We start from the raw sequence: 24,454 nt of genomic DNA on the forward strand, positions 1-24,454 counted from the left end.
AGTTTTTTTTGTAAGTCACTCAAAAAGTTATTACGTATATACAGTATGATGCATCATTTTAGTCCCGCTCCCTTCTCACGGACCTACAGTTCGCAGCATTTTCCTGCGAAGAGGGCTGGGCCCATCTGGAAGCGTCTAATAGAAGATAAGTATTCTAAAATATATTAAAAAGTAAATTCTATATGCTGATAGACAAAAAGATTACGGGAAGGAAGCCAATGGCTGGAACAACTGGGGTATAGTAAGGGAAGGAAAAAGTAAAAGTCATTTAGATATCCACTTAGTTTACATCATGTAAAAATAAAAATTAAGTATTTTGATTTAGAAAAACTATTTTTGACCTGGGGAAAGGACTTAATAATAGGGGAGGGAAAAGTTTACAAGAAAGAAACTTTAAAAAAAAATATATATATTAATGTCTGACTTTTTAGTGGTAAATATGACCCATAATCTCATCTGTTATTTGTCACTTACTTTCTTTTTTATTGTATAATAAGTTACTCCTGTATAATTGACAGCTTAATAAACGACCACACCGTCTTTTGCTTTTTGCATTAAAACAGATGTTTGGAATTACCGTAGTTGTATTTTTGAGCTTACAGAGAGGGAAAAAAAAAACTTCTCGGGTTAAACTTTCCATATTGCAAAGTGAGAGGGGACGGAGTGGGGGGTATAATTAACAATAAAAAAAGGAAAAAAAAAACTTTTGACTGAAACGAGCATCAGTCACAGGTGCGATCAGCTGTACAAGGCTCACCTTGGACCCTGACAGGTGGCCTGTAAACACGTCTTACTTTCACTGTCGGCTGCTGGGTCTTGGGAACATCTTGAAGGCCACGAGGAATTGTCAGAGCTCCTTAGGGCGTGTTATTTGTTTCAAGAAATTAGATCGGCCTCAGAGCTAAAGGTAATAGGGTTTGCGCCCTGCTGAAAGTGGATATTGTAACTGTACTGTTCGGGGAAGGGTAGCTGATTAGAGGTCAGCACGAGCTGTTGACAGTAAACAGATGAATGTATTGTGCAGGCGTGTTACGTTGAGATGCCCGTCTTTGTGCGGTCACCTCACACCATCAACCTCTCTCACGTTTGCTTCCATTCAGCCGGGCTCAGCAGCTGTTCTCTGAATCGCACATGATGAGGATTTAATGCCGAACATTTCCTACAAAATATTTGAAAAGACTTGGAAGTGCTCTTGTGGACTCCACGAATAAATACGTTCTAGCCAAAATAAATCCACAAAGTGCACAGAATTTAGTGCTGAGGTGTATTGGGTAAGGAGTCCATGGGTGATCTTAGCAATGGGGTTTGCAATCTAAACAGTAAGGTCACTAGGGCTACTACTGTCTCAGTAACAAACAAATCTATTTTATTTAGACAAATTAAGTCCTGTCTGTCTCCTGGGCAAGTTGCAGTGATTTATCACAGTCTCTTTTAAAACACCTCCGCATGTACAGTATTAGACAGAACGGAAAAGACTATATGACAGATTTCATTTTGTGTCCACTATTTTTGTATTGAAAGCCTGGAATAAATACCCCGGTGCAGAATAAAAAGTGCAAAAAGTGCAGTCAAACAGTTTTCCCAGATAAAAGGCCCTTTGGGATTGAGCTTTGTCTGACCCCCATCTGTGACAAGCCTTGGGGTGCCCCTTCACCTTGGCATCCACAGAAGGTTCACTCAGGGTCCAGAATCATTTGACCCACCCAAGCCCACTCCACCCCCCTCCCCTAGACCTCATTGATGCAGGGCACATAAGGGCAAACCCCACATTTCAATTCAGTGGAAAAACTAAAATAAAAGGAACAGAACCATCTAGAACAATAAATATTGCGGAGAGATTATGGCCCAGGCCTAATGGGCAGGATAGTATAAAACTTCTCCTGCCCGAGCAAATGGCCAGGGCAAGAGGAATCTACTAGTCACATGACATCCCCAGTACCTAAGTGATTTGATGTGCACCGTGGTCCCCAATCTGGGGGCATGATGTCATGGGCCCCTGGCCAGGGGACCATAGTGGTCTGCCATATCACGATGGTTAGTCTATGTCCTCCTGATAATGGATACTACCAATGTTCTTAGCCAGGCCGGGCTCACTTGCTGCCTGTATATTTTGTATACTGCATACCTTATGACACAGCGGCAGTCATCCCAGTGCAGTCATTGTACATAGATATGTGCTATTTGTGGGTTACAACGGTCTTTGTAAGCTTTTTTGAACACAAATGATTGTTACAAATTTGTAAAATTGTGGCGCCTGTGTAGGGGTGAGAGCGTGGCTTAGGGTGATGGATGGAGCTGGGCGGATGTGGTTTGTCGCTGGCCGAATGCGAGCTTGTCACTCCAATGTGCTTCATACTACTCCAAAGCCACAACCTCAGATAGCAATAGTTATTGCGGCCAACCCCGGATAAGCTAGCCTCTGTGGAACTAGATAAACCGCTCCGGACCTTAGTCCCCATTGTGAATTGTGGAGACTGCAGGACTTTGTTTTTCATTCAGCATTCGGCAAATAGCCGTGATATGAAGAAGCGGCTTATCCGTGTGAAAATAGCCAACGTATATTTTTGGTTGACGTGTTACGTTTGACTCTTATGAAGCGACCATTTTACTACTGTATCTACTTTCTTTCCAGAAGTCAGTGATGTGACTGTTACTGTTTAGATCTTATGGCTGCAAGTGGTAATTAACTTTTTCTGTTTGTTTAGGTAACCCGGGTGTAGTTGGATTTTACAGGACATTCATGGAGTCACTTTACTGCGGTTTCAATAGACAGTATCCAGTCTGGACTCTCAGCCACGCGGGCCACTGTTCGCCACCTGCAGGGATGGACATGACCTGCGGTATGATAATTCCATTTATGCTACCAGTTTATCTATTGCGTTTTCTGCACCACTGCATACATATGTGTAGCCATCATAGAAATCTAGACAAAGATGTTTGAAAACCACAAATAATATTGCCATACTGTCTTTTGCTCCCTGTAACAAGTACTATCAAGGTCAGTCTGGCCCACTGGTCCACAGGGGAAATCCCTGGTGGCCCCATTGTCTGAAGGCCACACACCCTCTTCTAGGGATGGAGCAGGATCATGGACTGACTTGGGTGCTTGGTTTGTTTCTATGGAAACTACACCAAGATTAGCCCTCTTTCCTGATTTACCCGGCCCCCTCCTTTATAAAGGGCCCTGTTGTTTGCATGTCCTCAGTAATAGTTGTCCAAAAAATTCCTCTGTGTTGGCTGGCCACACCCCCTCTGGAGGCTGGCCACATCCCTTAAACCTGGGCTCCTACCACTGTATTCAATGGTGGGCCCTTCATTCCCCAGTCTGACACTGAGTACCATGATGATACCCGCTTTATACCCTGCTCACGTTCAATGACTTTCAGCTGACCTGGTGCGGGATGGTAATTTCGTTAACATACAACTGCTCCCCACATTATCTGCTGCAGCACCTGGGCGCAGAGATATCACCAAGTGCTCATTTGTTTATTTTATTTTATGTTTTTATTGTCACATGTATGTACTTATTATGTACGGCATGCATGTTTTCTAAAAATTATGTTCCCTGCTAATTAGTATAAAAGAAATGGGGGCAGATATATTAAGCCTGGAGAAGTGATAAATCAGTGATAAGCGCAAGGTGATAACGCACCAGCCAATCATTACGGGTTTGAAAAATGACAGGAGCTGATTGGCTGGTGCGTTATCACCTTCCACTTATCACTGCTTTATCACTTCTTTATGGCCATGGAATCATAAGTTAAAACCCTTCTTACTCCTGGTTTTATATGCGCATACTGTACTGTAGGTCTTTTCTAACTTTTAATATCCTTATAAATAACAGTTCAGGATACATTATACTCTGATGTTGATGATAGTTTGGGTGTGTGTACGAGTTTGTATGAAGATGGTCTGTGTTCTTTAACTTTATTATGATCTTCAAATGTCATTTTTTGTTGAAGTACAGCAGTTGTCGCTAACCTCACACAGTAACGCAATAATTCATTGTTTTTCTACCTGGCACGTAGCTAAAATATTGCAATTAAGAACAATTAAGAGTCTCATAGAAGAGGGCAAAGATGCAATTTGTGACTCCCCTCCTCCAGAAATTGCTCTTTTTTTCAACCGCACAAATTCATACACATTCATAGCCATGTAGACTGAGGCATACTGTATTTTGTGCTTTTATCCCCTTGTGTTATGGGGGCCGGCATGTGGGCAGAATGGGGCATGTTAGCACGGTCAATATACAGTAAGTGCGAGTTCATGCAAGTTATTTCCTTACCGACCACATTATTAGTTGGGCAGATTACTAGCCTACTAGGGGTGTGTTTGAGTCTTTTTCTAATTTAGTTTTACATAGTGAATTAAGTTGTATTGGTTATCAATAAAACTGTCCAGTCATGTATTATATTGTGGATGCATTGTGTACTGTCATTTTATCATCTACTATTCTCACTGTGTAACCACACGTCCTAGTGCAAACCAGACGCATATAGATCTCTCCTCATGGAGTACTCTAGCCAAGATGGACACATATTGACTACACAGCGGGCTTTGCAAATTGCGGCTTTTTTCCGGGCGTATTGTGCACTTGCAGTTTAGATACGAATTTCGTTCTTCTTTAGATGAGCACTTAAAAAACCCACCTCAGTACTATACTTACACCACCTACATTACTGTACCCTCACAACATACTGGGTGGGGGGAGACTTATCAAAGATTGGAGAGAGATAAAGTACCAACCAGTCAGCTCCTAACTATCATTTTTCAAACACAGTATGTAACATGACAGTTAGAACCTGAACACATGACAGTTAGCAGCTGATTGTCTGGAGCATCATTTATTATAAGCAACGAGTTTTATCATTCACAAAACAAGTTTTATCACTTATTGATAAATGAGCCCCCTAGTACCAACCAATCAGCTCCTGTCATTTTTCAAACATTGAGACAGATGTATTTAAGCATGGAGAAGTGATAAAGCAGTGATAAGTGGAAGGTGATAACGCACCAGCTAATCATTACGGGTTTGAAAAATGACAGTTACTGTAGGAGCTGATTGGCTGGTGCGTTATCACCTTCCACTTATCACCTCTTTATCATTTCTCCAGGCTTAATACATCTATCCCGTTGTATGTAACATGGCAGTTACAAGCTGATTGGTCAGTACTTTACCTCTACACTTTATCTCTCTCCAAGGCTTTGCTAAATCTCCCCATGGGCCACATTCGTTCCTCTAGTCTCACCTCTTCCCTGTCCCCACTTGGCCTTCCCTAGCTGTAAATGGAATGGTGGAGGAAGAGAAACTATGGCAGCCTTTTCATACAAGGCTATTTGAGTTTTAGGCTTGGGGGAGGATACATCAAATCTTCTAGTGAGGACAAGCGGAGAAGCTACCCATAGCTACCAATCAGACTTCAGCTATCATTTTATAGAATGTGCTTGATAAATAATAGAGGTAATGTAATTGGTTGCTATGGGCAACTCCTCCATTTGTCCTATTTAGCAGGTTTAATACATTGAGCCCTTAACGTTCCTTTTAATGGTTTTGTACTATAATCATTTCCATATCACTGTGCAGACTGTTGCTATTTTGTGTTTTAGATGTCTTCCTATTCAGCACACGTCAGTGCATTAAGCACAATGCATTGCAGCACACACACTGGTTTGCAGGTGAGGTCATTAGTACGATGCTTACTGGGAGGAACGGGCGGCGCAGACTTTGATGTCCTGTTCTGCTCACGACGGATAATTTGTGTTTAGTTTTTAGCAAATTAAAGCTGAAGTGTATATTATGACTGAGGTTACTGGTAGAACTGCGTGTCATTTGTTCCAAATCAGCGTAGACAGGTCAGTATTTTAAACACTGCTTGCAACAAGAAACATTAACTTTGCCCTCCAGCTAACATCAGATAATGGTCTTGCTCTGTCAAGTAAAACACACAATCAGTATGTAATGTGCGCTTGGCTCGGCGGGTGTGCTAGTGCGGGAGTGACAGCACGACTAATGATTTATAGATTTCGTTTTTTTCCATTTTATTTTTTTTTAAGTTAAAAAATATTTTAGAAATATACTCTGTCCCCCAGCACAGTGACACTTACCTCAGCAGGTTAGGCAGATGAGACAAATATGTTATTAGGGGGCTTAACCCAAAAGTGCTAAATTACAACCATGCCTGTGAAGTGACCTGCGATTCCCATTGGAATTTCAGACGACATCAGTTCGGAATGAGCCCCCCCTGGAAATCCCACACAAAAAGACCCCTATAGCCCAACAGCATCATGCTGCTTATCTACAGTGCCTCTTTTATAACAGAAGAAAGAGCTAGGCGGAAAGGGGAGATTAATTTAGCGTTCAGCCTTTTGTGTGAGGTGTCTGTTTGCAATATAAAGGAGCTGGTGTCCGAGGGTTTGTATTGGTATATATAATACCTGCAACCAAGCAACAAAGATGGCTTATAACCCTTTAGTACTAGCAGTTCTCTCGCTGTGAGGTAAATTTACACACTACACCTAATGTTCTGTCATAATGCCGTTCAGTCTGGTCATTTGCAGCTGTGGGAATGACACTTTTCCACATTTTTGGTTGGTACTTTATCTCTCTCCACTTTATCTCTCTCTCCAAGCTTTGATAAATATACCCCCAAGTTACAATAGAAAGGGTGCAAATGCTAGTTTTCCCTTCGCATGTATGGAAAGCACTGTCTGGTTTGGCTTCTAGCATGTATATTGCGTAGCTTTATTTTCCACATAGCGATTTAGAGTTAAGCTAGGAAATGTCACCCTCCCAACTCTAAGGACCTTGGGGCAGATGTATTAAGCCTGGAGAAGTGACAAACCAGTGATAAGTGCAAGGTGATAACGTACCAGCCTATCAGCTCCTAACTGTCATTTTACATATTAGAGCTGATTGGCTGGTGCTGTATCACCTTGCACTTATCACTGATTTATCACTTCTCCAGGCTTAATACATCTGCCCACTTATTCAGAGATGGATGCACAGCAAGATCTGCGTCCATCTTCTCACATGCTGGGGGCCGCCCAGCACAGGGCAAGGCCGCCCAGTATGTGTGGCGCCGCCTCACGATGCGTCCGCAATTACATTATGGAGGTGAGGGTTACATGTACAATGCTATAAAAGGAGTCCTTTGTGGAAATAGGTTTTACATCTGCATGTACTCCAACACACCACCTCACTACATACAAACGATGGCGCAGATTTATCAAGCCTTGGAGCAGGGGTGGGGAACCTTTTTTCTACCTAGGGCCATTTGGATATTTATAAAATCCTTCTGGGGCCATACAAAAATTCTCAACTTAAAAAATGACCCTGCCCCCCAGCAGGTCTGCCCCATAGAGGTACTGTGTGTGCGCGCCGGAGGCGCGCGCCAAAAAAAAATGGGTGTGGCCAGTTAAAATGGGACGTGATACACATATGCCCCCAATAGTGCAGTGCCAGATCCACAATTGCCCCTACAGTGCCAGGTATACAAATGCCCCTCACAGTGCCAGGTATACAAATGCCCCCACAGTGCCAAGTATACAAATGCCCCTCACAGTGCCAGGTGTACATATGCCCCTCACAGTGCCAGGTATACAGATGTCCCCACAGTGCCAGGTATATAGATGCCACCACAGTGCCAGGTATACAGATGCCCCCACAGTGCCAGGTATACAGATGCCCCTCACAGTGCCAGGTATACAGATGCCCCTCACAGTGCCAGGTATACAAATGCCCCCACAGTGCCAAGTATACAAATGCCCCTCACAGTGCCAGGTGTACAAATGCCCCTCACAGTGCCAGGTATACAGATGTCCCCACAGTGCCAGGTATACAGATGCCCCCACAGTGCCAGGTATACAGATGCCCCCCCACAGTGCCAGGTATACAGATGCCCCTCACAGTGCCAGGTATACAAATGCCCCTCACAGTGCCAGGTATACAAATGCCCCTCACAGTGCCAGGTATACAGATGTCCCCACAGTGCCAGGTAAACAGATGCCCCCACAGTGCCAGGTATACAAATGCCCCTCACAGTGCAGGTATACAGATGCCCCTCACAGTGCCAGATATACAAATGCCCCTCACAGTGCCAGGTATACAGATGTCCCCACAGTGCCAGGTATACAGATGTCCCCACAGTGCCAGGTATACAGATGACCCCACAGTGCCAGGTATACAGATGCCCCCACAGTGCAAGGTATACAAATGCCCCTCACAGTGCCAGGTATACAGATGCCCCCACAGTGCCAGGTATACAGATGCCCCCACAGTGCCAGGTATACAGATGCCCCCCACAGTGCCAGGTATACAAATGCCCCCCACAGTGCCAGGTATACAGATGCCCCCACAGTGCCAGGTATACAAATGCCCCCACAGTGCCAGGTATAGAGATGCCCCCCACAGTGCCAGGTATACAAATGCCCCCACAGTGCCAGGTATACAAATGCCCCTCACAGTGCCAGGATGTCCCCACAGTGCCAGGTATACAGATGCCCCCACAGTGCCAGGTATACAGATGTCCCCACAGTGCCAGGTATACAGATGCCCCCACAGTGCCAGGTATACAAATGCCCCTCACAGTGCCAGGTATACAGATGCCCCCACAGTGCCAGGTATACAGATGCCCCCCACAGTGCCAGGTATACTAATGCCCCCCACAGTGCCAGGTATACAGATGCCCCCACAGTGCCAGGTATACAAATGCCCCCACAGTGCCAGGTATACAGATGCCCCCCACAGTGCCAGGTATACAAATGCCCCCCACAGTGCCAGGTATACAAATGCCCCCACAGTGCCCCCCCCTTCCGTGCTACTTACCGCTCCTTTCGGCGGGACACGGAGGAGAGTGCGGCTATGTTGGGCGGCGGCGTGTTGGACTTGAAACCAGCCGCCGGTTCGAGAGCCAATCAGAGCTCGCGGACCGGCAGCCGCGGCTCCTGATTGGCTGCCGGTCCGCGAGCTCTGATTGGCTCACGAACCGGCGGCTGGTTTCAAGTTCTACACGCCGCCGCCGCGCTCTCCTCCCTGTCCTGACACTGACAGCTGAGACACGCTGCCGCCAGACTGAGCGGCGGCGTGTCTCACTGGGAGAAGCGGGTGGGCCGGAGTAAACGGCTTTGCGTGCCTTATACGGCCCGCGGGCCAGAGGTTCCCCACCCCTGCCTTGGAGAGTGATAAATTGCATGGTGATTATGTACCTGCCAAACAGCTCCTAACTGCCATGTTACAGGCTGTGTTTGAAATATGACAGAAGCTGATTGGTTGGTACTTTATCACAATGTAATTTATCACTTTCCAAGACTTGATAAATCTGGGCCGATGTTACTAGTTTTCAGGCAGTCCCGGCCTATTTAGGTGTCATCTAGCCCTTGGATTTCCTGAATAGGTAGCCCTGTAGTGAGAGAACGCTGTAACCTTCAATGAAAAGGTGTGAAAATGGTTGATGAGATGGACCCTGCCCTCCGGCCACTTTGGTCAAAGGCTGCAATAGAACTGGGATACTTTACTCATTTAATGACCCATTCACCGGAGAGGCTTTTGCACAGGGCAGATAAAGTTGCCCTTCGGCGACTGGGGTGACAATCTAACGTCTAACAGAGAACTTCCCTCCACATTCTGATCCGACTGTGTTTGAGTGTCAGCTTTTACATCTGACCTTCCCGCATTGACAAAACCTAGCTGTCCCTTGAAGCCATTAACTAATGAGGTAGAAATTCTTTTTGTTCATATATGTCTCCAAATCATGAGTACAAGCTATGGGATCTGTTCATTTGGATCATACGTTATGCAGATCTAGGGACGACTCCTAACGTCATCATCAGATATTACTTGTGGATTTAAAGTAGTATTCTCTCATAATGACATATTAAACCACATCCATATACTAGTAATGTTCAGTGCTTGAGTGTGTGCTCTCAACATATTGTTTTCATTTGCAAATATATGTAAACATGACAAGATTTAATGTAAAAGTAACCATGTTCCAAATTGTCAATGTATTTGTACCTTGCATAGTGGTCCTGTTTGCCTGCAAGAGCGCTTATAAGTAAAGAAGCCAATCCCGCATGTTTTTTGCAATCCCGGGATTGAAAAAATCTCAATCCTGGGATTCCAGGGATACCTGGGACTGAGTTGATCAATGAAAATATCATCATGGCCCAGCCCCACAGGAATGAAATAACTTCATCCTATCCCCCAACTAGCCCACCCCGGAAGCACACTAAGAAAAACAGACTTATGGCTCACCCTTCTCCTGCCTTCTCCAGTCCAGTCCAGAGTCCACGCCAAAAGAACAGCAACAGTAGTGCACACCACTGCAGTACAGTTACTATGGCAGCTTGGCTTGCCTTTAGCAGAGCAGCAGAGTGTGGTGCAACTTCGCAGGGCCTGGCCCAGGCAGGTACTGTCTCACTGGGCATGGGCCTTTGTGTCACTGGTTGGCAGCAGCACCGGCACCATCTATGCACTGTCGTCCCGTCATTCCACTCCCAGCAATGATGATGAGCTATAGCCGCAGGCAGGCGCCATTGTGTGACATTGACACAAGTGCTTGCCTTAAGCGGGCGGACAGCCAAGTGCGGCTGAAGGGGCAGGCTGGCATGGGGCTGCACAGCCCTGACGTTGCGCCGCGCACAGCTGGATAGCGTTTAAGCCTAGGGCTAAAAGCAAACTACGCTCGCGCAACCTATTCCCGTAAATCCTGGGATTGGAGGCTCCAATCGTGGGATTCAAATCCCAGCCTTTTTTTGGCCAAAATCCCGGGTTTCCATTGATAATCTTACTTTTAACTTATAAAGCAATTTCACTGATCCCAAGTAGAGACGTTTTATACTCTGTGATCTCTCCGATGCACTGAACCTGGAATTTTTGGGGAAGCTGTCCGGGAGAGGAAATGTTGCCATGCTAACTGTTGACAGTTGGTTGTGCAGTAATACGGCAGCTCCGACGGTAAGTATTCTAAGCCTAACGGTAGCCCTGCAGCTGTGGCTAAGGTTATGGAGCTGAACTCACAGATTTTTTGTATGCAGCCCTTGTGGATAACTGGATTGAGCCCCTTATGTCAGCATTTCACTTGTGGACATTGGCCCTCATTCCGAGTTGTTCGCTCGCTAGCTGCTTTTAGCAGCATTGCAAACGCTAGGCTGCCGCCCTCTGGGAGTGTATCTTAGCTTAACAGAATAGCGAACGAAAGATTAGCAGAACTGCTACTAAATAATTCTTTGCAGTTTCTGAGTAGCTCCAGACCTACTCCTAGATTGCGATCAGCTCAGTCTGTTAAGTTCCTGGTTTGACGTCACAAACACGCCCTGCGTTCGGCCAGCCACTCCCCCGTTTCTCCAGACACTCCCGCGTTTTTCCCTGACACGCCTGCGTTTTTTATCACACTCCCGTAAAATGCTGAGTTGCCGCCCAGAAACGCCCCTTTCCTGTCAATCATTCACCGATCGGCAGTGCGACTGAAAACCTCCGCACGAACACCAGCAAATCTACTAAGTTTTGTGTTAAATAACTTAGCGCATGCACTCTGCGTACCATGCGCATGCGCATTTAGCAACAAATCGCAGCATAGCGAAAATCAGCAACGAGCGAACAACTCGGAATAACCCCCATTGTGTCCACTTACATCTAGCCTCCCTGCACGTTATACAGCTCTTCTAGTCATCTAGTCATCTCTACGTGATGCTTTTTCCATTAAAATGTGCTTTATTTACAAAATGATGTGAATAGGACGCACAAGCAGCTGTTGCTGATTAAAATGATATGTGGCATGCCTATATTCTGGGTGCAACTGCGGCTGTATCTGCATATGAAAATGAATTGGTACGTTACAGTGTTTTCCTGGAAATCCTCTCATATGCGTTTCGTATTAAGATACCAGAATATAGTCATGCCCAGTGGCGGCTCCAGGGGCGGTGGCTTCAAAGCAGTCCAAAATTCAAATAGGGGAACCACACCAACTGCCACCCCGAACATCTCTAGCTGGAACTCACTGGCAGCAGGTGTGTCTCCCCTATTTGAACTCTGGACTGCGCTGCAGCCCCCGACCCCTGGAGCCGCCACGACTCATTCCACATATAATTTTAATCAACAGAGTCCGGTTGTGCGTTTTATTCTTGGCAAAACAAGACGCCCGGCGCTAACTGTCAACATTTCAACAATTTAGACATCAAAACTGTCAACATTGTGACCATCGACCCACAGAGAATAACCATTAGAGATGTTGGAAACATGAGCCCATTTTTTAACCAATACTTACAAAAAATGTATTTGCTGCAGAGAGGGACGCATAGAGGCTGCTGCAGAGACGGAGGCATAGAGGCTGCTGTATAGGGGGAGGCACAGAAGTTGCTGCATAGAGGGAGGCACAGAGGCTGCTGTGTAGGGGGAGGCACAGAGGCTGCTGTATAGGGGGAGGCACAGAGGCTGCTGCAGAGAGGGAGGCACAAAGGCTGCTGCAGAGAGGGAGGCACAGAGGTTGCTGTATAGGGGGAGGCACAGAGGTTGCTGCAGAGAGGGAGGCACAGAGCAGCTGATCCAACATTGTGAGAGGTAGTAGTGCTACATGCATCCCATAGCAGTCGCTCACCCATACTGTACGTGCATAATTACTGTGTGTTATACTTCTATATGATAAAGGTCTCTGGCAGGCTCAGGTTCAGGAGTGGCAGCACGTGCATTGTGTATTATTGTAGCATGTGTAGCCCCAGGTGATCACATAATCCTGGCAGTGTTATACCCCTTTCAGACAGAAAAATCTAAAAAACCCGGATTTTTCACAGGTTTGTGTTCCCGGTAAAAAACCCGGGTTACAGTCCCTTACCCCCTTTCACACAGCACAAAAAACCTGGAAAATTCCCGGGTCGACCCCTTTCAGACAGAACCCGTGTCAGCCCTGCAATAGACTTGTGTGTCATAAAAAATGGACTGTTTTTATGGCACACAGAGATGAGGTCATGAAAGTGGGTGGTGACTGATCACAGCATTGCATTAGCCATGGTTGTGTCTATGTTGCCTTCGTGCAAAGGACCTGGACGTGACAAAACGAGTTGGCAGGAGAGAACTTCCGCCCTTACAGCTCCTAAATGTTTTCTACGTTCTCCGTCCGTTTGGGGTATTTTTTTTTTCTATGCAGCATTGGACCCTCGCGGGCTCGCTTCGCTCGCCACGCATCGGGCACGGTGTCTCGCTCCGCTTCGCTCGCCACACTTTTCTATTCCAAATAGATTGTGACATGGACCCAGGGGGTTATGGGAAAGGTCCTCTGCACGAAGAGAATCTAGACGCTACCCATTAGCCATGGCCGACGAGTTACTGCTGAGTAGCCCGGAGTTCCTGGCTTCTTGCTGTTTTTTGCTGTTTCACACATCTCTTCCTCCTTCCAATGCGCCATGCTGTCTCCCTCCGTCTCTCCTGCAGCACAATGATGACCTCAGACGCCAGCGCCAGTGCCACGCCCGCTCAGCCAATCAGAGAGACCCTGCTGCTCAGCCAATCGCCAGTGCCCCGCCAGCTCAGCCAATAAGCGCTGTCAGCCACAACCCGTTTTTAAAATACCGGGTTGGACCCTTTCAGACAGCTGGCAACCCGTGTAAGAGCCAGGAAAAACCCAGGTAAATTCCTGGGTTGAATTCACGGGAACTCAGTCCCATGTTGACCCTTTCATACAGAAAAAAATCCCGGGTCGACCCTTCACGAGCCGGTTAATTACCGGGTTCTTTTCTCTGTCTGAAAGGGGTATTACAGTGTTATATGGTTAGTGCACATTGGCCCTCATTCCGAGTTGTTCGCTCGCAAGCTGCTTTTAGCAGCATTGCACACGCTAAGCCGCCGCCTACTGGGAGTGAATCTTAGCTTAGCAGAATTGCGAACGAAAGATTCTCAAAATTGTGAATAGACAGTTCTTAGCAGTTTCTGAGTAGCTCGATCAGTTCAGTCAGTTTCGTTCCTGGTTTGACGTCACAAACACGCCCTGCGTTCGCCCAGACACTCCTCCGTTTCTCCAGCCACTCCCGCGTTTTTCCCAGAAACGGCAGCGTTTTTTCACACACACCCATAAAACGGTCAGTTTCCGCCCAGAAACACCCACTTCCTGTCAATCACACTCCGATCACCAGAACGAAGAAAAAACCTTGTAATGCTGTGAGTAAAATACCAAACTGTAGAGTAAAATAACTAAGCGCATGCGCTCTGCGAACATTGCGCATGCGCAGTAAGCGACTAATCGCAAAATAGAGAAAATCGGCAACGAGTGAACAACTCGGAATGAGGGCATTGTTGCTATTCATCATGTTATTATTGCTGCTATTATTAGTATTATTATTAATTATTATTACTACTGTAGCTCCTGTAAATACTAGATTAATGATAGCTCAAATCTGATTGGTTGCTATTGGAAACTCCTCCACTTTTTCATTTTAGAAGTTATTTTTTATTTCTAGCAAAAGTTAACAAGTATTTATGTTATTACTTGCATTCAGCACACTAAGGGGGACATTTACTAAGCAGTGATAAGAGCGGAGAAGTGAGCCAGTGGAGAAGTTGCCCATGGCAACCAATCAGCAATGAAGTAACATCTATAATTTGCATACTATAAAATTATACAGAGCTGCTGATTTGTTGATGGGGCAATTTCTCCACTGGCTCACTTCTCCGCTTTTATCACTGCTTAGTAAATGTCCACATAGGTACTGTATAGAGAATAAGGATGTGGGGCTATTATACTAAAATACTTGTATTTATTGCTACAGGACTCCTGTAGTGCTGTAGCTGTATGGGGAAGCGGTTAACATACCTCGCCATACTGGCGGCCAGGATGCCATTGTCGGTGTACTGACGGCCGGCATCCCAGCCGCCGGTATATCATACTGATCATGAGCAGATGTATTAAGACTGGAGAGGTGATAAATCAGTAATAAGTGCAAGGTGATAACGCACCAGCCAATCAGCTCCAATATGTAAATTGCCAGGCAGGAGCTGATTGGCTGGTGCGTTATCACCTTCCACTTTATCACTTCTCCAGGACGAGTTTCTATCTGGAATGGTGTGACTGGTCTCTGTGATCTACAGTATTCTGTCCACCCTGGTGTATGCACATTAATCACTTGCAAGCCCAAATAACAGAAAGAAATGAACATTTTGTGCAAATCCTGACATTTTCATCTTTCCTGGTGCATAAATTACCAGCAAAACTGTTGCAAACGTGTCCAGCGTTCTTTTTAATGACTTTCTCCGAACACACACTGGCTGAAATGTCTGACTTGCCAGATGTTGGTTATGCCCAAACATCGGCACATTATGTATTCGATATTCCTAGATCAAAAAGAAATATTGCAAGAATCGTTAAGACTTGGAAAAACAGAAATGACACATGGCATTTGGTCTGTGGTCAAACTTAAGGTTTACTTAAAAGTACAATAGTTCCATTACAAATAAACTATGTAGTACACTTTGTATGACCTGATTTTTTTTGTCAGAATTGTGTTGGTATCATATTTTCCGTCATGCTTAATTGGTTACAAAAATTGAAAAGAAGAATTGGGATCCAGAGACGGGGTTTTTGATGGAACAAACATGTGAAAATGGTTTAAAATCCTTCTGCATGCTAAATTATGGTGGCGTAGAGCCACAGTGTATTCGCCTTGCCCGGTTTTCACATTTCCAATGATTTATTTGCTATGCACTGTTTTCTCCAAACAGGTAATGACCCTAACATGCCCTCTTATCAGTGTAAGTACCATGCGCTGCAAAACTATGCACTAAGCAGTGAAAAGAGTGGAGAAGTGAGCCAGCGGAGAAGTTGCCCTTGGCAACCAATCAGCATTGACGTAACATTTCTAATTTGCATACTCTAAGATTATACAGAGCCGCTGATTGGTTGCCATGGGCAATTTCTCCACTGGCTCACTTCTCCACTCTTTTCAACACCTAGTACCCCTTGACAGGACTAGGTGTACCTACAGAACACTTAAGCTGGGTACACACTGGCAGATATATCTGCAGTTCAATCGATCTGCAGATATATCTGCAGATGGTGGTTGTTCATACACACAGAAAGATATGCCAATATATCTTAAAGATATATCTGCTGTTCAATCTATCTGCAGCTATATATGCAGATGGGGATTGTTCATACACACTGAACGATGCACTAATATATCTGCAGATGGTGGTTTTCATACACACAGAAAGATATGCCAATATATCTTAAAGATATATCTGCTGTTCAATCTATCTGCAGCTATATATGCAGATGGGGATTGTTCATACACACTGAAAGATGCACTAATATATCTGCAGATATATTGGTCATCTGCTGTGTTGCACAGCAGATGCAATATATCTGTGAAAGACGTCTTTCACAGACATATTGCGTGTACACACCTGCAGATCAGCAAAAGATATATTGAACAACCAACTGATTGGCCAATATATCTGCCAGTGTGTACCCAGCCTTAAGGCCCGTGCACACTGGTCGATATATCGGCCGTTCTCTTGAACGGCCGATATATCGCGGGACCGTCGGCCAGTGTGTACGGCCGATACGTCTGTGAACTCCGTCATTCACAGACGTATCGCGTCGGCCGCGCAGCACAGCCGACGGCCAATATATCTACTGATATATTGTCGCGTCGCTGTGTGTGTACGGGGCGGTCGGCCGACCGTCCGTACACATGCTGCGGCGGCTGGTGGTTATTGACAGCTGAACTGGGCGGGCGTGTGTACACGCCCGCCCAGTTCATGACGTCAGTCCCCGACGGATCGGGCAGTGTGTATGCTCAACACACTGCCCGATACGTCCATAGATATATCTGCAGATCAATTGATCTGCAGATATATCTACTAGTGTGTACCCACCTTTAGGCGTATTTCCTTACATCCAATTGTGAATCGCCATGGAATATGCTGGAGCTATATACCGTAAGTAAATGTTAATAATAACCTCTAATGAGAGGAAACACACACACACCGTTTCTGTAAACCAGTAAAAAAAAAATTGCTGGGGCCGTAACTAGACCCAAGGAGGCCCAATGGCAACATTTTCACGGCCCCCTTCCTGCCATGGACTACTATGTGCGGAGCTGGTGCTCACCTCCTGAGCACCTTTTACTGCAGACACATCGCTGTCCCAGGGGGCCTGCTCCGTCTCCCCAGTCCTCACTGATACTGGGAGGAGGGCGGCGTAGCTATGCTGAGCCTGCTGGGAGCGGGACATCCCTGGACCACGGCCACGCCTCCTCACAGCGTCAGTGAGATGGAGCCGGGCCTCTGGGATAGCATATGTTCCTGCAGCAGCACAGTGCATAGAAAGGAACCACCGCTCACACTGTGTAATACATTGTAGTGTGGTGCTGCAGCTTGGACCCCGTAGCAGCCGCACCCCCTGCACCTACCGTAGCTACACCCTTTGCTGTTGTGTTTGTACACAAGCTGTGTCCTTACTCCTATATATCATCAGGTGCTGGGTGTGTCCATTATGTCATATTCATGTTGGCATGTCATCACAGCCATACACACAAAATATACCCAAACCCTTTCTAGCACCTACTGTCACTTATAAGTGGATTGATCTACTTCCTGTTTGCGTCTGCTGATTATTCCTTTTTATAAATGTCAGTATTACCACAGTTATAATTTCAACTTTAAACTTGTCATTTATTTTGTACGCTCTGGACATGGCTACTAATAACAAATGCACAGACAAAATTCTTAAAGCTATGTGTGCAAATGCTAGGAGCTTAGGAGACAAAATTCCAGAGCTAATTGCAATAATGACAAGGGATAACTTGGATTTTGTGGCAATTACAGAGTCTTGGTGCAATGAGAATCATGACTGGGACTTAGCTATACCAGGATACAATTTATTTAGGAAAGATAGAATAGGAAGAATAGGAGGAGGGGTAGCAATGTATGTGAAAAAAAGCATAAATGCTACTTTAATACAAAATATTGAAGCCAAAACTGAGGCTCTTTGGGTCACCATAGAAACTGGGAAGAAGGACATTATTCGCATTGGGGTGATCTATAGACCACCAGGCCAGGGGCAGGATTTGAACAGGAACCTATTGTTGGACATCTCTAAAATGGCTTTTAAGGGAGAAGTCATAATCATGGGAGACTTTAATTTACCTGATGTAAATTGGGAGGGGTCTTTTGCAAGTTCAGCTACAAGTGGCACATTTTTACATTCCTTACAGGGAGCATCTCTCAAGCAATTAGTGAGGGAGCCCACTCGCAAAGACTCAATATTAGATCTAATTCTTACAAATGGTGATAGGATATCTGATATATATGTGGGTGAGCACCTGGGATCCAGTGATCATCAAGCAGTATGGTTTAGTATAAAGACAGGATCCAACTCCTGTCACACAAAAACAAAGCTGTTGGATTTTAGAAATGCTGACTTTGCAAAAATGGGGAGATGTTTAAGTGATTCATTGGCAGACTGGAGGAACTTGGAAGGAGTGCAGGAGAGGTGGAAAAAACTGAAAAGTGCAATGCTAAGTGCAACAGACCTTTCTATCAAAATGGTTAGGAAAAGCACCAGGAAAAGGAAGCCAGTGTGGTTCACAAAAGAAGTATCAACTAGTGTGAAAGCAAAAAAGATGGCTTTTAGGAAATACAAACAGACTCAAAATAATAACGACAAAGAGGTGTATCTGGACAGACGGAAGGATGCTAAGAAAGTGATCAGACGTGCAAAGGCAGTAGCTGAGGAGAAAATGGCCCAGTCAGTAGATAAAGGGGGCAAAACTTTTTTTTAAGTATATAAGTGAAAGGAGAAAATCAAATGGAGGAATAATAAGACTTAAGACAGAGAGTGGGCATTTGGTGGAGGGAGACAAGTCAATAGCAGATAACCTAAATAATTATTTTTGCTCAGTATTTACTACAGAAGAAGGGATGGGGCCACAGTTAAGTTGCAAGGACATTCATAAAAATAAGGTAGATGAAAAAACATTTACAGAGGAGAAGGTCCTAACAGAACTTTCAAAACTAAAAGTGGATAAAGCAATGGGACCAGATGGGATACACCCAAGGATACTCAAAGAGCTAAAAGAATGTGCTGGTTACACCTTTAACAGAATTATTTAACCAGTCACTAAATACAGGTGCTATTCCAGAGGACTGGAAAAGAGCAAATGTAGTTCCACTGCACAAAAGTGGAAGCAAGGAAGAAGCAAGTAACTACAGACCAGTAAGCCTTACATCAGTAGTAGGGAAAGTAATGGAAAAACTATTAAAAGAAAGAGTAGTGGAATATCTTAAATCAAACAACTTACAGGATCCAAAACAGCATGGATTTACTGGTGGGAGATCATGCCAAACAAATCTTATTGACTTTTTTGACTCTGTGATGAAAATAATAGATCAAGGGGGAGCTGTAGATGTAGCATATCTAGACTTTAGTAAGGCATTTGACACTGTCCCACATCGCAGACTGCTAAATAAACTTGAAAGCCTGGTGGCGGATTATAAATCAGTTAAATGGATAAGAACCTGGTTGCAGGATAGGAAACAGACAGTCGTAGTTAATGGAGTGCAATCTATGGAGGGAAATGTTACCAGTGGAGTACCCAGGGATCTGTACTTGGTCCAGTTCTCTTTAATATCTTTGTTGGTGACATTGCAGATGGTATTGAAGGGAAGATATGCCTTTTTGCAGATGATACAAAGATATGCAACAGGGTAGACACACCGGGAGGGGTCAAACAAATGATTAATGACCTAGGTAGGCTTGAGAAATGGTCAAGAACGTGGCAACTACAGTTTAATGCTAAAAAATGCAAAATCATGCACTTGGGTCTCAAAAACCCAAAGGCTAAGTATAGTATCAAGGGTACTATAATGGAAACTACTGAGGAGGAAAGAGATTTAGGAGTCACTGTTTCAAGTGACTTGAAGGCAGGAAAGCAATGAAACAAAGCAATGAGAAAGGCAAGTCAGATGCTTGGTTGCATAGGGAGAGGAATCAGTAGCAGGAAAAAAGAAGTGATAATGCCACTGTATAGGTCATTGGTACGGCCCCATCTGGAATACTGTGTCCAGTTCTGGAGACCCTATCTCCAGAAGGATATAAATACATTAGAGAGTGTACAAAGAAGGGCAACTAAAATGGTGCATGGCCTACATCACAAAACTTACCCGGAAAGGCTAAAAGATCTTAACATGTATAGTTTGGAGGAGAGAAGGGAAAGGGGGGACATGATAGAAACTTTCAAATATATCAAGGGTCTTAACAAAGTTCAGGAGGGAAACATTCTTCAAAGGAAAAGAAGTATTAGAACTCGAGGGCATACATTGAGACTGGAGGGGGGGAGGTTCAGGGGAAATTTAAGGAAAAATTACTTCACAGAAAGGGTAGTGGATAAGTGGAATAGCCTCCCATCAGAGGTGGTAGAGGCTAAGACTGTAGGGCAATTTAAACATGCTTGGGACAGGCATATGCATATCCTTACAAAGAATTAAGGTTAAAAAAGGGTTGAGATTGCCTAAAGGATTTAATAAAAAAGGGGCAGACTAGATGGGCCAAGTGGTTCTTATCTGCCGTCAAATTCTATGTTTCTATGTTTGTTGGTGGACAGCTGGCTGCTTTTCGGCACTTATCACGTTTTCCGCAACACCCTATAACAGGCAGGAAGGCCTATGTTAAGTTTGTATCATTTTGTTCAAGCTTCCGTCCGTATGAATAGTTATTACTATAGGGCAAGTCAGGTATGCTTCCACCAATTTCTCAGTTCTAGAATTAGGTGGCCCTTCGTCCTCTTTTTCATGAAACATCGGCCGGATTCCAATGAAAATCGTTCTCCTTTCCTGGGAGGTAGTTTTGGTGGCAGTTTGCAGTTTTTTTTTAATAACGTTCATTACCAGTGACACAAGGTTGCTCTGAACACACTGCCACATTCATTTCTCTGACATATCTCCTTTGCATGCTATATAAATGGGTGTGTATTTTGGCAGCGCCCATGTACTATCATACTTTCTGATGCAGCAGTACAATGTGCTTGTTTGTACAAATATATCGCTTTATATAGCAATGAATTGCCTGTGTGTCTTTCCATACAGCCAATCCATCTACACTTGAAGTAATGGCGCTAATGATTAAAAAAAAAAATAAGTGCACTAACATTGGGGGTAATTCAGAGTTGATCGCAGCAGTAAATTTTTAGCAGTTGAGCAAAACCATGTGCACTGCAGGGAGGAGGGGGCAGATATAACATTTGCTGGGCGAGATAGATTTGGGTGGGTTATTTTGTTTCTGTGCAGGGTAAATACTGGCTGCTTTATTTTTACACTGCAATTTAGATTTCAGTTTGAACACACCTGACCCAAATCTAACTCTCTCTGCACATGTTATATCTGCGCGCCCCCCCCCCCTGCAGTGCACATGGTTTTGCCCGACTGCTAACAAATTTACTGCTGCAATCAACTCTGAACTAGGCCCATTGTGTTTTGCACCAGTAAAGCTGTAGTAAAAATTGCACTGTTTAAAATGACAGTGAATTGCTGGTGTATTTCTACACTTGGCTAGCTGTACAGAGAGCAGCTGTGTTTTGCAGAGCTCGCTGTGTTGTATTTAAAAAAAAAAAAAAAAAGCAAAACCCCACAAGCATGCAATACTGCAGGACATGACTGTGCAGCAAATGCATTGTCACATAGGCCCTCATTCCGAGTTGATCGCTCACTAGCTACTTTTAGCAGCCGTGCAAATGCATAGTCGCCGCCCACGGGGGAGTGTATTTTCACTTTGCAAGTGTGCGAACGCCTGTGCAGCCGAGCTCTGCTAAAACATTTTGTGCAAAACAAGACCAGCCCTGCAGTTACTTATCCTGTTCGATGAATCCAGCGACGAAGGTCCCGGAATTGACGTCAGACACCCGCCCTGCAAACGCCTGGACACGCCTGCGGTCAGTTGACACCCATAAACGCCCTCTTCCTGTCAATCTCCTTGCAATCGGCTGTGCGAATGGATTCTTTGCTAGAAGCATTGCACAGCAACGATGCTCTTTGTAGCCGCACGACGCGCGTGCGCATTGCGGTGCATACGCATGCGCAGTTTTGCCATTTTTTAAAAATGATCGCTGCACAGCGAACAACGGCAGTTAGCGATCAACTCGGAATGACCCCCATAGTTGTACAGTAGGCTGGGCTAGTAGTGACAGTCACAGGGTCGGCTGTAATGCAGTGCAAAACGGCATGTGCTCCGGGATTCCGTACAATCTCATAGGTTCTTTTAAAGCGGCAATCATCTACAAGGCAAAACCAGGTTAACCTCGTGGTAATCCATAATTGGGCGCAAGGTTTTCATTTTGATGTTAAAACCTTGCGCCCAGTTAGTTTCTGGCTAGATGTAAGCTTCTCTTGTAAGACTGTAGACACTTGTGGTCAGCGATTGCTAAAAGGCTTATTAACACTCTGGGGGATATTCAACTAGTGCTGAGTTTTTCGACAGTCGGAAAACCAGCACTAATTTGACCGTTGGCTGTTCAATCGCGGGCGTTTTCGACAGGTTTTTGCTCCGTTTTTGCCATGCCTTTTCGTTTGTTTGTTTTTTGGGTTGAATCGGCATGGGCGAAAATAGACCAAAAAACTGTCAAACGCCTGCGACAAAACATGTGCATCGACCGGGCTTTGAATAGATCGAATGTGAATTTGACCTGCAAACTGGTGGAAAGTTAAATTTTTTTAATTGAATACCCCCCTCTGTGTGCTTTGCTTGGCCTGAAAAGAATATAGAATACAAAGTTTACTAGTTATAGTGACGTTGGAATACCTTTAATTATGATCCTTATTACCAGCAGCAAAATTTGTTTTGGTTTCGCATCGCAGTGATAGTAGTGAATATGCTATTGGTAGTTAACATTCCGTACTCTTCTGGAGAGGTCCTGCGACGTTCTTCCCCTCTTTCACAATGCCGCATTATTAATACAGATGTGATGAGATATTTCCGACTGCATTCGCTCCTGCTGTCAGAAACAGAGGGGCTGCCGTGGTCCCTCCTTGTTACATTCAAGTGATCCTTAATATTTGCAGTTACCCCTGAAAGCTGGTGGTTTTTTGGGGGGGGGGGTTTGTCTTTTTTTTTTGGGGGGGGGGCAAATGTTATACTCACAGAGAAAGGAGTGTATTCAATAGCTGTCGGAAGCTGCCGTCTTGTCGGAAAGACGGCAGCTTCCAAAAGATTTCGGTCGTGACTTGTCAGAAAACATGTGGATCGGCGGAATAGCTGCTGATCCGCGTGCTTCTGTTGGAAAGGGGGCCAAATTCGAAAGGTTCTGGGCCCCTTTCCGACAATCTCAATCCATCTTTAAAAAAAGTCGGATTGAGGTGAGGAGCCGGGGAGCAATGCGGCGGGCTACGGGGAGTGGGGATGAGAGGTACCTTGACGGCCATCCCCCGGCCAGGCACCTCTCTCCCTGCAGCAGCTCCAGCAGCTTCCTGTGTTCTCACCCACGGGGAGCTGCTGACAGCCGCATGGACACCGGCTAAATCCGACAGTCGGATCTGGCCACTCTATTGAATAGGGGTTGCCGTATCCATTTCGACAAATGCATGTCGGAATGGATCCAATTCTTATTGAATATATCCAAAAGTGTGAAACTTAATTTCCTTTCCTTATATGAGGACAACACATGTTGCCTTGAAGGGGTCAAACAGGAACTTGACAAAAGAATTACTAACAATCAATTTAAAAGGATAGAGAATATAAATAGAGGCGCTCATGAAAATCACACACCAAAATTTCACAGGTTCAGTATCAACCAAGGAATCAAAAATATGTAAATATAAAATATATATATTTATTAATGATAATATAAAAAACTATTTCATAATAGATAATTCACAAATAATATTCCTTATGATTTTAGCATGATTTGTGAGATACAGAAATTTAAAAAACACGAATTATCTAAACCTTGATAATATATTAAGTATCCTTGAAATATCACTGAACTATATGATTTGAACATTCAAAGAGTATGTATCAGAATGTTGCCGTCTTTTTAGAAACACTGGGGGTAATTCCAAGTTGATCGCAGCAGGATTTTTGATAGCAATTGGGCAAAACCATGTGCACTGAAGGGGAGGCAGATATAACATGTGCAGAGAGAGTTAGATTTGGGTGGGTTATTTTGTTTCTGTGCAGGGTAAATACTGGCTGCTTTATTTTTACACTGCAATTTAGATTGCAGATTGAACTCACCACACCCAAATCTAACTCTCTCTGCACATGTTATATCTGCCTCCCCTGCAGTGCACATGGTTTTGCCCAACTGCTAAAAAAATTTCTGCTGCGATCAACTTGGAATTACCCCCACTGTTGCCACAACTGCTAGATGTAAATCCTGAACATGTCACAGTGGCTGCACGTATTGATAATTGTCAGCATAGGTTAATATATAAGATACCTCTCCATAAGGGCTGGTGAACCCGAGCGTCCCCGGGTGA

At 44.7% G+C, this 24,454-nt stretch overlaps 1 protein-coding gene across 1 annotated transcript in view; it reads left to right on the forward strand.

Annotated features, from left to right (window-relative positions):
- Positions 1-24,454, forward strand: part of LDAH (lipid droplet associated hydrolase) — a 499,788-nt gene that overhangs the window by 138,079 nt on the left and 337,255 nt on the right. Inside the window, exon 3 of the mRNA XM_063915314.1 lies at positions 2,706-2,840. Within this exon, the coding sequence (XP_063771384.1) occupies positions 2,706-2,840 (135 nt within the window). The remainder of the gene's footprint in view (positions 1-2,705; positions 2,841-24,454) is intronic.

Source organism: Pseudophryne corroboree, chromosome 4 (genome assembly GCF_028390025.1).
Source record: "Pseudophryne corroboree isolate aPseCor3 chromosome 4, aPseCor3.hap2, whole genome shotgun sequence".
In the NCBI taxonomy this organism is placed as follows: Eukaryota; Metazoa; Chordata; class Amphibia; order Anura; family Myobatrachidae; genus Pseudophryne; species Pseudophryne corroboree.